General features: G+C 39.4%; 2 protein-coding genes across 4 annotated transcripts; one reads left to right on the top strand and one right to left on the bottom strand.

The window, feature by feature from the left end:
- Nucleotides 1-456: 456 nt before the first annotated feature.
- Nucleotides 457-7,365, top strand: smpd1 (sphingomyelin phosphodiesterase 1). 3 transcript variants are annotated; one of them, XM_038285027.1, is made up of 9 exons: nt 457-614; nt 836-1,046; nt 2,519-2,839; nt 3,114-3,394; nt 4,073-4,246; nt 5,368-5,539; nt 5,718-5,794; nt 6,072-6,217; nt 6,295-6,713. In XM_038285027.1, exons 2-9 carry the CDS (start codon nt 843-845, stop codon nt 6,711-6,713), a joined length of 1,794 nt encoding a protein of 597 aa, XP_038140955.1. In that variant the 5' UTR covers nt 457-614; nt 836-842. The 3 variants fall into 3 exon arrangements, with proteins under 3 accessions (XP_038140955.1, XP_038140957.1, XP_038140956.1); XM_038285029.1 differs by having other exon boundaries at nt 459-639; nt 6,295-7,365; XM_038285028.1 differs by having other exon boundaries at nt 459-654.
- Nucleotides 7,366-8,691: 1,326 nt separating this feature from the next.
- On the bottom strand, nt 8,692-11,812 carry LOC119783469 (phosphatidylinositol 3,4,5-trisphosphate 3-phosphatase TPTE2-like; the record flags this gene model as incomplete). Its single annotated transcript, XM_038285017.1, has 11 exons — nt 8,692-9,043; nt 9,133-9,203; nt 9,284-9,379; nt 9,455-9,552; nt 9,632-9,737; nt 10,869-10,949; nt 11,043-11,104; nt 11,189-11,277; nt 11,383-11,464; nt 11,575-11,635; nt 11,748-11,812. Coding segments are annotated over 11 exons (917 nt in total), but the record flags the coding sequence as incomplete, so codon positions are not given.
- Between the last annotated feature and the right edge of the window lie 1,362 nt (nt 11,813-13,174).

Below are 13,174 nucleotides of genomic sequence, written 5' to 3'. Positions count from 1 at the left end.
TCAGAGAAACAGGACTACAATGAAAAACAGGCCGATTTCCAACATCTATAAACAAAGGTGTTGATGGCAGAAGCACAGCTGATATTTTTCTCCAGGATGGAGTCACAGCCAAACAGGAACAGATGAGGCGAAGCTACTATGAGAAAAAGCAGATGTTTGCAGATTCTGCAGAGTGGGGGAATAGAGATAGAATGAAGCAAAATGATGAAATGGGGGTCCTTATGTCCTCCAGACATCTAAGCCTATAGCAGGATGTATTTGTTAGCAAAGTGTGTAGGAAAGTATAATTTGTCTTTATTTAGAAAATATCCTATCCATTTTCGGTTATCCCTCATTGCACACTGTTTTGTGCCCGGTTACCCCCATAAAAATGTCCTAGCTACGCCTCTATGCTTTAGAAAACTGTAAACAAAAGGAAAAACAATGTCACGTGAAGAATCAGCTGACTATCAGTTGATCACGTGACGGCGGGGGGGGGGGGCAGCCACAGCCTAGAGGAGACGCATCTGAACAATCAGAGCTGATCATGTCTGATCTACTGTCCTGATCGGGTTCTGCTCGGCTTCTCCCGTGGACGTGGAAGTGGGTTTTGTTCACCACACCGTGGGAAGGAGGTCTGCACTTTTCTTTTGTTTAGAGGTACAGTTTACGATGGTAGGCTAATTTGTTAGCTGACAGGAGGCTGTGAAGTTTCTTCTTGCGGTTGTGAATGACTCATTGCCTATTTATTTTAGCACATGTGAATGGCTGTCAGTTAAGCAGAGAGTGGTGTGACTTCCTTGAAGCAGCTCGGTATATTTTTCCCCTATATGGTTGCTTCCTTCTCGTCAAACAGAAACACGATGAGCCCCTCAGCTCTGCGCCCCTTCCTGGGGCTGATCACCTTCACTTTGCTCCTGGTGTTTGGATCCTGTCATCCGGCGCAGCATCCAGCTCAGACCAGGACTCCGTTCAGACAGCAGCTGGACAGCTTCAGGTTCCCCTGGAGAAACATCACCTGTCCGGTTTGCAAAGCGCTCTTCGCCATTCTGGATGTCGCCCTTCTGGTAAATCTCATATTCTTGCAGCAGAGATCAAAGGCAACACTTCAATAGAGAATTTGCTGCACACACATACTGGTACAATCCAACATTTAGATAATTTAGCAAAGTTCATAATGTATGATGTTTAAAATGAGATGAAATCTTTGTTAAAAATGCAAGGAAGCAAATTGAAAACCTCTTTATAAACCAATAAATAACTGGTAATAAAGTGCGCTTACACAACAAAGGTAAAGTCCAGTGATCACATATCCTGCTTGAGGCTTAAGCAAACTTTGCAGCTGCATTGGGGCCCCAGCTTGCCTGTAAGACCCAATAAATCAATTTTCATAAAAGTCCCACATCTTCCCCTCCAGTTAAATCCTATTTCTATCTTATGGCTATGTATTCCAATTTATCTGATCCCTCTTTCAGAAAACAATAGGACACCAGATGTAACCAGAACAACTGTAAGCGATACAGAATGATATCAATAGAATAAATTTTTAGTGCAAAATGCTCCATAGCAGATGATTCTTTGGACTGTAACAACAGAGTCACATGCTCAATGTAAACTGTGAGTAGATCAGCTGAGAACTTTAGGGCCGGCCTTTGCTGAACACAACTATAATTTACAGTTTAAACTTATATTCCAGAATGTTTAAAGGAACAATTAGGAAATTTTCACCACTAGATGCGATGGCGAGCATTAATGGAAGACTAAAAAAACCCTGCATTTTAATACAAGTTTCTATTAAGCTCAATAACATGACACAAGAGATCATTTGGTTACATTTAATAATTAACAAAATAAACAATAATATGATTTCTTCCTCCTGACTGAACATTATGTTGCCTGTAAATTACCTGCGACTCCCTTTATTGCATTTATCTATTTCTAAATTAGTCAAATCTATTCTCTTTGCGCTCCTGGCCTGGCTATGTAAACAAGATACTGGAGAATGGTGCATCATGTCTGACCATACTTAGGCTGAAAAGATCACTTAAATTCTTCATTTAACTATTTGTTTTAGTTCTTTTTTTATCTAAAACAATGACATATCACTTATTGCTCCTTAAAGTGTTAGCATATTGTACCTTCCTGCTAGGCATAGCTTAAATTCCACCTTTAAAAAAAGGTTCCAGTTGAATAACCTAAAGGCATATAAAGAGATTTTTGGATGAGTTGTTTTTGTATAAAGCAGTCAATTCTTTTACTTGCCTTGTTTGTTTTCTGTTTACCAGCAGTTTTTCTCATTTCCTTCACCAAACGAGGAACTGCTGCATAGACACGCTAGGTTACTATAGGCTAGTAGCAAATGTGTCATTTGTGCAGCAGTAGAATTTGGGATTATTCACCTAAACCACAGAATATCTGAAATGGGAAACAGATTTGAATAAACCAATTTAAGCTTGACTCATTTTTTTCAGGAAGTATTTTGTCGTTATGTCAGTTCCTGACCTAAAGGTTGTTCTATCTTCTTTTTTCCATCTATCAGAGCAGTGTGAACGAAGAGCGGGTGGCACACGCCGTCTGCGAGGCATGCATCCGTCTGCATCTGGCTGATGAGCAGGTGTGTCGGAACATAACGGAGCTCTTCAGGGACGACTTCATCAGGGCGCTGCAGCAGTCTTTGCTGTGGCCCAGTGAAGCATGTGCGGTGTTGGTGGGACCCTCTTGTGGCACATTTGACATTTATGCACCCTGGAACATCACTTTACCAAAGGTTCCAAAGCCTCCTGTTACACCGCCCTCACCTCCCAAACCTGGCTCTCCACAGAGCAGGGTGCTGTTTCTCACAGATATCCACTGGGACAAGGTGAGTTTAAGTAAAGTTCTGATGGTAGCATTTGCTTTTAAACCGCAACAAATAGAGATGCAAAAAGAAATTATTTATTTGCTGAAATCTGATCTATTTTGTTTTTTACCCACTAAAAAAACTCTTACTTCCACAAGCTTTAACTAAATGAAAGGACTCTTCCAGTGTCAAATAGAAATAAAATAAAAATGAAGAGATACAGAACTAAGTTTGTGCAAAGACTTTGCATGCAGATTGCAGTACATCTCCATTTGTTTAAAACCTGTGTTGACAGGAATACCAAGCCGGCAGTGCTGCAGACTGCAAGGAGCCTCTTTGCTGTCGCGAAGACTCTGGCGTTCCAAAATGGAAGCGGAGAAAGGCCGGGTACTGGGGGACATACAGCAAGTGTGACCTGCCTTTACGAACGGTGGAAAACTTCCTTAAAAACGCCGCCAAAGCCGGACCTTGGGACTGGGCCTATTGGACTGGAGACATCCCAGCACACAACGTTTGGTCTCAGACCAGAGACCAGCAGTTGACAGAGCTGACGGTCATCTCCAGGCTCATCCACAAGTAACTACTGTTCATTTTAGTACTTTAGAAAATACTGCTGTTTAATCTAACATATGCACATTATACTTAAAAGTATCTGCCTTTACTCACACAAGAACTAAGATAATATCCCATCCTTAGATTTTTACATGAAAGGTTTAGAGAAACGCATAGAAGCCGGCCCATGTAAATAAAAGCTGGGATTGTGCGACAGTCTGCATTCCACATGGGTTGTGTTTGTTTTTAGTCATGCTTTGTAACATAAAACCTGTAATACTATTTAATTGAGGAGGTTCAACACCCAAAAAACTGAGTTTGAACAGAGGATAATAGCAGCTGTTGTTCTCCAGCAGTGTTACTGTAAAAGGCGGGGTACCCATGGCCAAACAACTGGCTCCAATCAGGATTTTAAGACATTTAAATGGAAATACCTTGCATATAAAATGCAAAAGAGGAAAATGTTTAGCAGACTCACCCTTCCTGGGGTAACCTGTTCTACTCTGGTGGATAAAGTAAAAATGAATTGGAGTAAATAGTGGCACCAAAAAGCTTCTACAGTGCTTTTAAATAAACAAAGATAAATTCTTATATTCATGAACTTATTCCTTCCACCTTAATGCCGATTGCTGTAGTTTCAGCCTTTATTATACATTTGTCATAAACAATTCTCTAAGGATTATTGTCTCATTTTCCCCCCAGGTATCTGGGAACCAATGTCACGGTTTATCCTGCGGTAGGAAATCATGAGAGCACACCTGTCAACAGCTTCCCACCACCTTTCATTCATGGCAACAGATCCTCCTCCTGGCTCTATGATAAAATGGCTGAGGAATGGGCAGTCTGGTTGCCAGAGCAGGCTTTGAAGACTTTAAGGTATGCCAGATTTATGTTTTGGTTCTTGCAACTTACAATTATTTTGCTAATCGATGAATCTGTCAATAATTTTTTTAATTAATAATCGGATAGCCAACGGTTCCTTAAAGAAGACTTTTTACGGAAATAAACCAGGTGAAACTAAAAATGTTGCACTTGAGGAGTTCTGGATAGACAAAAAGTTGCCCTGTCAGGTAAAGGCATGTTTTAGAGTCTCTATACTCCAGTTAACGATTAATCGATTACTAAATTAGTTAATTAGTTAATTAGATTAATCCCATTAATTTCTTCAGCCCTAGTTCCGTTTTTCATGTTTAGAATCTGTATGATGGTTTACAGGTCAGCCTTTCCTATAATTTAAGATTGCGTGTTAAAGCTGCAGTCTGTTACATTGAGAAGAGAGCAGACTTCGACTGAAAATTTTAAGAAAAGCAGGTTTCACGCCACTCCCCCAACCTCTCTGCTTCACTCATGCCCCACCTCCAAGCTCCACCCCTCTCACAGCATCTGCGCGGCTACCGCATGCGACCAGAAGCGTCCAAGCAGAGTACGCGGCAGCTCTTCCATTGACATCTTCTTTTTTGAAGTCTTTGCCGTGTAAGCAGTTGTCGGCAGGGGCAGTAAGGGCAGTTTCTCTTTCGCTGGTGGCTGTCGCTCCGCCATGACTTCCACGCGCGTCCTCCTGACTGCAGCAGCCGGGCGGCAGCGGCAGGTTCAGCGGTGAGAGGGAGGGGGCGGGATTCAGCGTGTGTGAGCTGTGATTGACACTCCATCAGACGCTCCTCTGGCTGTGATTGGTTGTTTTGTCTCGTCTCAAAATATTCTTTCCAGATTGCAATACAGGCAGTAGGCGGTACCAATTGAAGCAGTTTTTTTCACAGGTTACATATCACTTGTACTGCTGTCTGGGCATAGGGACAGTTTTAGCCAATATGACAAAAAAGTGATTTTTAAAAACTTAGACTTCAGCTTTAAGAGGAAACAACCAAGTGTTAGGTTTACAAAAAAAATGAACACCACTTGCTGCTGCAGGTCTTGCACATCTGACCACAAAAATAGCAGAAGTGGTGACAGTTCTCGGCAGACTGCTCCTTATACGGCATCTCCTCTGTTGCTTCCAGGTATGGAGGGTTCTACTCAGTGGAGATCCAGCCTGGGCTGAGGTTGGTCTCCCTCAACATGAACTTTTGCGCACGAGAAAACTTCTGGCTGATGGTGAACTCGAGTGATCCTGCTAATCAGCTGCAGTGGCTAGTTCAAGTTCTTCAGGACAGCGAGAACAGGGGCGAGAAGGTTGGTTTCGTCGTTTGGTTTTAAAATATGACGCATGGGTTCATTGTGGTTGAAGCTCAAGTCCCACCACACTCTGATGCTTTATTTCTGTGACGTAGATGCAACTTAAACTGCACCTAAATGCAGTTACTGAAGAAATGTGTGTTTTAATTACAAAAACCTATTATGCTGTGTTTAGGTACACATCATTGGCCATATCCCACCTGGCCTGTGTCTTGGGAGCTGGAGCTGGAACTACTATCACATTGTCAACAGGTAACTACTCTTTCATTTGCAATCAGTAAAGGTGGAGTTGACTTTTATATTGCACAGAGAGGATGTTAATGTTCTCAGTTCCTCTTTTCATTTTAAGTCCAGTTAGATAATAGTAAATATTAAAGATAACAAGGAGGTTTTAAAATGCATGGCTGATTTTTATTATGAGCATCTGTTACCACTTCCTGAGTGTTTCTGCATTGAATTAATGACTTTAAACACTTTCAGGTCTTGGGGTTTCGAAGTTTTCCTTTTGCAACATTTTTTTTTTTTTCAGATACGAAAGTACAATTACAGGGCAGTTCTTTGGGCATACCCATCTGGATGAGTTCCAAATGTTTTATGATGAAGAAACCATGAGCCGGCCCTTAGGAGTGGCTTTCATTGCCCCCAGTGTCACCACTTTTGTTAACCTTAATCCAGGTGAGTCAATAGTTGTGGATGTTTGGAGATTATCCCTTACCCTTTTAAGTTTTTAATAAGCTACGCATTTTCTTCAGGGTACCGCGTCTACTATGTTGATGGAAATTACAAAAACAGCTCTCGACTTGTGCTTGACCACGAGACCTACATCCTCAACCTCACCGAGGCCAATCACAATCCCAAGTCACCAGGCGATCCAGAGCAGGACCCCAAATGGAGCCTCCTGTACCGAGCCACTGAAGCTTACGGTCTTTCCAGTCTGTTCCCGTCGGATTATGAAGCACTGCTCCGAGTCTTTATCAATGATGACCGCACCTTCCAGAGGTTCTGGTACCTCAGACATAAAGGACATGTGTCGGAGTCCTGCAGGGAGGCGTGCAAAACTACAATGATCTGTTTTCTGCGAAGCGGGCGCTCTGATGAGTTGGACCAGTGTGACCAACGCAATGGCTTTGGAGGGAAATTGGCTCGGGCTGCAAGAAAAACTCTCTGCTGACCTGATAAAGGTTAAACTGAAAGACTAAAGGGAGTGAAAAGCAATATGAGCCAAAAATGTCTGTATTTAAAGATGATCAATAGCATTTGCGCACATTTGAAATCGAGCCGTTTTTGTTTTGAAAAATAAAACGCATAAACTATTTGCATCACCTTGAGCTGATTTAAAAAAAAAAAAAAAAAGATTTGTCCAACCTTGTGTTTAGGAGCAGGTTTTGAATTTAAGCTACTCTTGCCATGCATATTAAAAGTTTCTGTTTACTTGAAATGCACAGAACGGTAGACATTACTGTACTAGGATTTTTTTTTTTTTTTAGCTGTTCTACCGAACTGGTTGCCTTTTCTCAGGGAATAGGTAAACAACTCAACCCTTAGCTGCTTTATAGTTGCTCGAGTTCTAATTTCCTCAAATGTTCCTTTTTGTTATAGACACAGCTGATAAAGCCTGGAAACATGATATTGCAACAGTATTTAACATTTAAGGATTGTAAAAACAAGGATTTTTAGTCTGGCAAATTAACTCATTGTGTTATCTGTTAACCACACCATCATTTACCAACATTTCATCAACATTGTTTTCTTGGGTTTTACTTTGTTTGCACTTTATTTGCAAAGGCTATTCTAATAAACTGATGTAAACATCATGCTTAAAACCAGCTTCATGTGAAAAATTTGCAAAACATGCCTTAATTTATTTGCATGGAAGAACAATAAATAGTTTTGATCCATTGCTTGTTTTGTTTTAAGTCAGTATCTATGTTTACTTAAAAAAAAAAAATCACAAAAAAATTTAGTTATAAAGGGTTAATTTTAGGTGAATATCTAATACTCAAAGGTTTTTATTCATGGTACATTAAACAAATTGACTTTTATACTGGAATTCTGACTTGCTGCAAAGCTGTGTTCAGGAGAAGTTCTACATTTTGATGATAAAAGCTCAGGCCTAACTAACTTAATTTTGTTCCACAAAGATATATGAAATGCGAAAGCTCAGAAATAAATCTGGACTTAGAAGTTAATCAATTTACTGTAGAGTAAAAGGTGCATGCTTGGTCAGAGCTGCTGTTTGATTTAAATAATTAAATGTATTGATCTCACATTGGAGAAATTTGCCTCTGCATTTAACCCATCCCCTTGGGGAGCAGTGGGGAGCCATTATGCGACGCCCGCTGAGCAGCGTGGGGTTAAGGGTGTTTCTCAGGAACCCAGAGCAGAGGCTGTGGGGATCGAACCGGATACTTGCAACCTTCTCAGAGTATGAGCACACTGCTCTAGCCACTAGTCTGGAAGGAGTGGCGGCCTAGTGGTAAGGGCATAGAGCTTGGTATCCTGATTTTCTGAGTTGGAGCCCCACTCCCTCAGACTGCCACTCTGCTTCTAAAATTCAATGCAACTCAATCTTTCTGTGAAAATTGGTCTGAAAATACAATAAAAGTTCAAAATTCCTTTCATCCAGATTAAATAAAACATCCACAATTAGCTGAGGACCTGTATTAGTGAAGAAGAGGCGGCTCCTATAGCACCTTGTCAAAAAAAACATTCTGCCTCTAACCTGATCGTCCAGCAGTACGTTTGCTTAAATCATTCCAAATAGTGAACTTCAGCACTGAATGTTTTTGATTTGCTCCTTTTAAAGTCAATAATGTGTTTGCTGAACTGAAGTTCTCTTCCCCACACTATCAAAAATAGTAATTTTTTCTCGAAGTCTATTTGCCCTTAATTTGAGCAGACAGACCATTTGCACAGTGGAATACAATGATTCATTTACCTTAAAATAACACTAAATTTGCAACGTCTTGTGGGCCAGAATAGTTCTTCCACTTGCGGACATTTTTATTTTTAGATCAGTTTTTGCAGTCCAGGCCACATTTTAATTTATAAAAAAAATCTCACATTTGCCTTATGGAAAATTCTATTTTCATTTTCTTGAATCCCCCATTACTGAAAAGCAACCGTAGATAGCAGTCAGAATGCAGAAATGAGTTTGATTTACCACTGGTTTAATCATAAAGGTTCCAACACTTCAGATTTAAGAGTCAAAACACATCAAAGCAATACTGTAGTGATTTTAATCGGGTGGATCCAGTTCTTACCAATGTCTAAACAAAAGGTCTAGGGGTTTGGACAGTTTATTACAAACTATTTAGTATTTATGTTGCTGATTTCTTCACAGCCTTTTCCAAATTACACCTCTTTTTGGTTCGTCTTTTCTCTGTACTGTGGCTTTAATCAGATTCTGAGAAGAACATGGTGACACCAAAATCCTCTTTGTATAGGTTCCAGGTTTTAGACTTGTGTGGGTTGTCGAGCTCTTCTCTGGGCAGAAACAACCTAAATATAAAAGAAAATGTGATCAGAAGGTGCAGAGGTCATGTGGTTATAAAAATGTTCACATTGGAGCAAGACAAAAAAAAATTTACTTGTTTTCTGTTACAAAGGACGTATTGAACCAAAAGTAGAAAGGAACGTCTTCATATCCTTTCGGAAGACCCTGATGGATGCAGTAAATATCAGAACCGTATGGATAAACTTTATCTTTTAACATCCTTTAGTTGAGGGTGTAAAACTCACTGCACTCGATTCAAACATAACCTTGACATCCCCTTCAACCATAGGCCCATCCTGCAGGCTGATTACTGCAGCATTGCTGCCCACGTCAGGAAATACCTTCAAAATAAAAATCCATTAATAAAAAAAAAAATCAAATGGTAATATACGATCAGTTAATGCTGTGAAGCTAACCTTGCAGTTCTTCTGCTTGGCGCACACACACTCGAAGACCAATTCTTTCTTCACTATTATTTTCACACTCAGATCACTGCCATTCCCCCTCCCCACACCTGGGCATGAATGAGAGAACATGTTTACTAGATCCCTGCACTGCTGGAGCAGCTGATCTGAGTGGATCTGCAGTGGTACCTGCTATTGAGTGAATCCGGATGCTTTTTATCCTCAGGCTTTTAGGTGGAGGCATCTGGCGGTTGTACTTGTTCTTCATGATCTCATAGTATCCGACATAACGGCTCTTTGGTTCAAAGCAAATATATAATCATTCAGGGGGTTTTAATGACTATAAACATCACACACTAAACCAGGGTGAGTGTAAACCATCAGTTTCTGTATCCCACTCATTATTTTAAAATTACACAAGCCTGGGGTTAGAAATCCTTTTCTGAAGCAGTATTTTGTAACACATCAATGAACTGTGGTGGAAACTATCTGAAAAAAAAAAAGTGATTTCATTCGAATGTGTTTCTAGTGAGCAAAAGTCATTGCTCCTTCAGTGACAGACTGCTGCACCCTAAATGCACCAGGGAGCATTATGACAGATCCTTCCTCCCAGCAGCTGGAAGATTTTATAACCATCAATGTTCCCAACAACCTCAATCAGTTGCTATATTCATGCTGATTTTTGCAGTTTCTCTTAGTCACTTAAATAACTTACCGGTACTGTCATTTTTGCTCATCTCTGTTGTTGCTTCTAATTTTCACATATCCACTACTGTAAAAATGTTCAAAGCTGTATATTGACCATCTATTCTTCAGATGCACAGCATTTATAGCATTTTATTTATATAAAACATTGTATAGTACAATATTTTATTTGTTTATTTTTATTTATTTTTTTTACCCGTTTCACTTATTCTGTTATTTCTATAGACTTTTTAAAGGTCCACATTTGTGTGATCACTATTGTAGTATTCTTTTGCTGCTCTATCGCCACAATTTCCCCACTGTAGGACAATAAAGTGATTTTCTATGCTATTCTATTTCTCCACATCGTCCCCAGTTTATATGTTCTAATAATGCATTTATGAATACAGAGACACTATAACACTTTATTACTAGTGTTAATAAATCTAAAGGAGTAATTTTTAGTTGAAAGATTTTAATATGTTGCAGGCACCAAATTAGACAAAACAATAACACTAGATCTACCAAATGTATGCTTTGTATATTCATCCATGTTTTGTTGAAAAAGGTTTTTTCTAGAAAGGAGGCTTTAGGAAATTCCTGTGTGATTCCTTACAGCTCCCAAGCAGAAATGCTATTTAGAAGTAAAACTAAATGACCAGGTTTCAGTAAAACCAAGTTCATTTTAAATGACGTATCCAATTTTACATTTCTTCTTAAAATGCCCAAGCTCCTTTCTTACCTGTGAGGGAGTCTCAACTCCCTGAAACTTGGAGCTCTGACTCTTGTCTGTCCTCCTCTCACCAAAATACTCCAGACTGTCCTGGTGCAGAAACAAACAGACAGACAGAAGTAGCTTTGTTTTAAAAGAACCAGCTCAGTCTTTAACCCTGCTCTCAACAAACCAGAAACCAACCTGAGCACTTTCAAACTGGTCACTGTCAATGAGCCATGTGCACACCATAGTACCTGTGCGTCCTGTGATAGACAGCAGAAAGAGAATTAGTAGGTATGAAGACACCCAGACAGGTAATTAAAATAAGATGGATCTATTATTGTCACCTTTCCCTCCTTTGCAGTGAATAGCAATGATATTTGTAGGATCAGCAGACATCCACTCCCTCACACTTGCTGTGTATTTCAGCATGTCTCTGACAAAATCCACATTAGAGAGAGCATAATAAATTAGCTATATGGTACAACATATATAAAGGATACTTAAAAGACGAGATCAATAAATAACAAGAGTGTCTTACTCTAAGGAGGGCACATTGTGGTCATCAATAAAGACTCGTTCAACCCTGTAGTGGAAGAACTTGGGGTCGTACCCCTTTTCACCTGGAATAAAAAATAAAAAATAAAAAAATAAAAAAAACATGAGTAGTGTCGGGGGGGGGGGGGGGATCAACATCAAGCAGAAATTTAGCAGGAGACACAGTTCAACTCACTGCACAGGTTGTAAACTTTGTAGTGGCCCCCATGTTTCGTGTCTAGAAACCTGGCAACTTCCTGAAGAATAAGTTTTTATGTTAACCATGAAGAGTTTATACCCACTGACTGTATTTCAGACGTTTTGTTTAGGACTATCCAACGATAACTGTCTAAATCCACTCTTACTTACCCTGATTGGATTTCTGTAGAAGGCCTGTTTCCCAGAGGAGGGGAAGGACATTGCAATGACACGGTCTAAAAGGGAGTAAAGGGAGTATTCCAGGCTCAGATATCTCTACAGTCATGAACAAAGTTAGCACATCCTATGATGATTCAAACATATTTAGGCACACTGATATTTGATAATAATTTAAAAGATAATAAAAATACTTTACTATAAGCTCAAGTTCTTAAATGAGTAATGAAAAAAACAAATGTCATTATGGAATCTGCAGAATGCTCGATATGAATTTGTATATCAATGCTATGAAAAAAGGCTACACAGGTTTAATTTCATTGGGGAGGAAATATATTCCCTTTTAGACAAAAGAACAAAAGATTCAAGACCCGACTGTACTGTACAAAGGCTGCACAGGTATATGTGAAAGTGTCCTGTTTTTTTATTTTATTTTAAAATCAATTAAACCATAAATGCTGAAGAGAGCATGCCCTCCACAAAGCGTGATTCTGGTCCTCCTCCTGTATTGACATCAGTCCTATAGTGCTAACATTAGCCTGCGTTGCTATCACCTCACCATCTCAATTCTACCAAAAGAGGCAAAGCCATCAATAAGGGACTCATCTGCAGCCAGCTGGCATGAGTTACTGTTTTTTTTTACTTTTATACTTGTGTATACCCTCATAAAAAAAAGGTATTAAAGGCATCCTGACACTGATGCAATTAAGCTGCTTCCCCTCCAATTATTTGAAAGAAAACAAAAGTCAACTAGAAAAAGCTGTTTCGGAGAAACATCAAAGTGGGAATGCTTTTGCTGAATGAAAAAAGCTGAAATTACCTGCATAACATATGAAAATGTGATAGGAAGTCATCAGAAACTTCAAACTGCAGAAAACAATTGAATCATCTGAAGATTTTGTAGGGTAGAATCATTTGGCAGTAAAATGGCAGAAACAAACTCATCTTAAAAGCTGCACAGCCAAACCATACATGATATCAAAAAACGTCTTGAATATGGGCACTAGAAGGGTCTTAATATAATGTCTCCCAAGTTTCTAGAAAAATGTATAAAGAAATTTTGAAGGGGGGTTTACCTACTTTCCAGAAACATGTCAGGCGTGTTATGAATTAGCAGCAAACAGAAAAGCTTAATTCCTGTCCAGAAACAGAGCAGAATGAAGCCAAAGTTCACAATATAGGCTGAAAAGTATGAAATTAGCTGAAGTAGAAAAGAAATTACAAAGAAAAACTTTAATCTTATCTGGTTGAAGAAAAAATTAGTAGCTTAAGGATGGGAAGTAAAATGTTGAGGACGATGGTATTGAATAAGTATTAACATTTTAAAATCATATGTGGAAATGTCAAGACTTGGCAAAACAATTGGAAAATTATTTAAAATGTGTCGGTTGATCAGCATAAAGAAAACAGTGTCATCCTAG

Source organism: Cyprinodon tularosa, unplaced genomic scaffold (genome assembly GCF_016077235.1).
Source record: "Cyprinodon tularosa strain WSP-4 unplaced genomic scaffold, ASM1607723v1 ctg205, whole genome shotgun sequence".
Lineage (NCBI taxonomy): Eukaryota > Metazoa > Chordata > Actinopteri > Cyprinodontiformes > Cyprinodontidae > Cyprinodon > Cyprinodon tularosa.
The sequence above is the reverse complement of the archived record's forward strand: the minus strand, read 5'-3'. Positions and strand labels throughout refer to the sequence as shown.

Coding starts and splice junctions, on each gene's coding strand:
- smpd1 (XM_038285029.1), top strand. CDS start 843: ATGAGCCCCTCAGCTCTGCGCCCCTTCCTGGGGCTGATCACCTTCACT. Junction 3,395..4,072: donor ATCTCCAGGCTCATCCACAA/GTAACTACTGTT, acceptor TTTTCCCCCCAG/GTATCTGGGAACCAATGTCA. Junction 5,795..6,071: donor TACTATCACATTGTCAACAG/GTAACTACTCTT, acceptor TTTTTTTTTCAG/ATACGAAAGTACAATTACAG.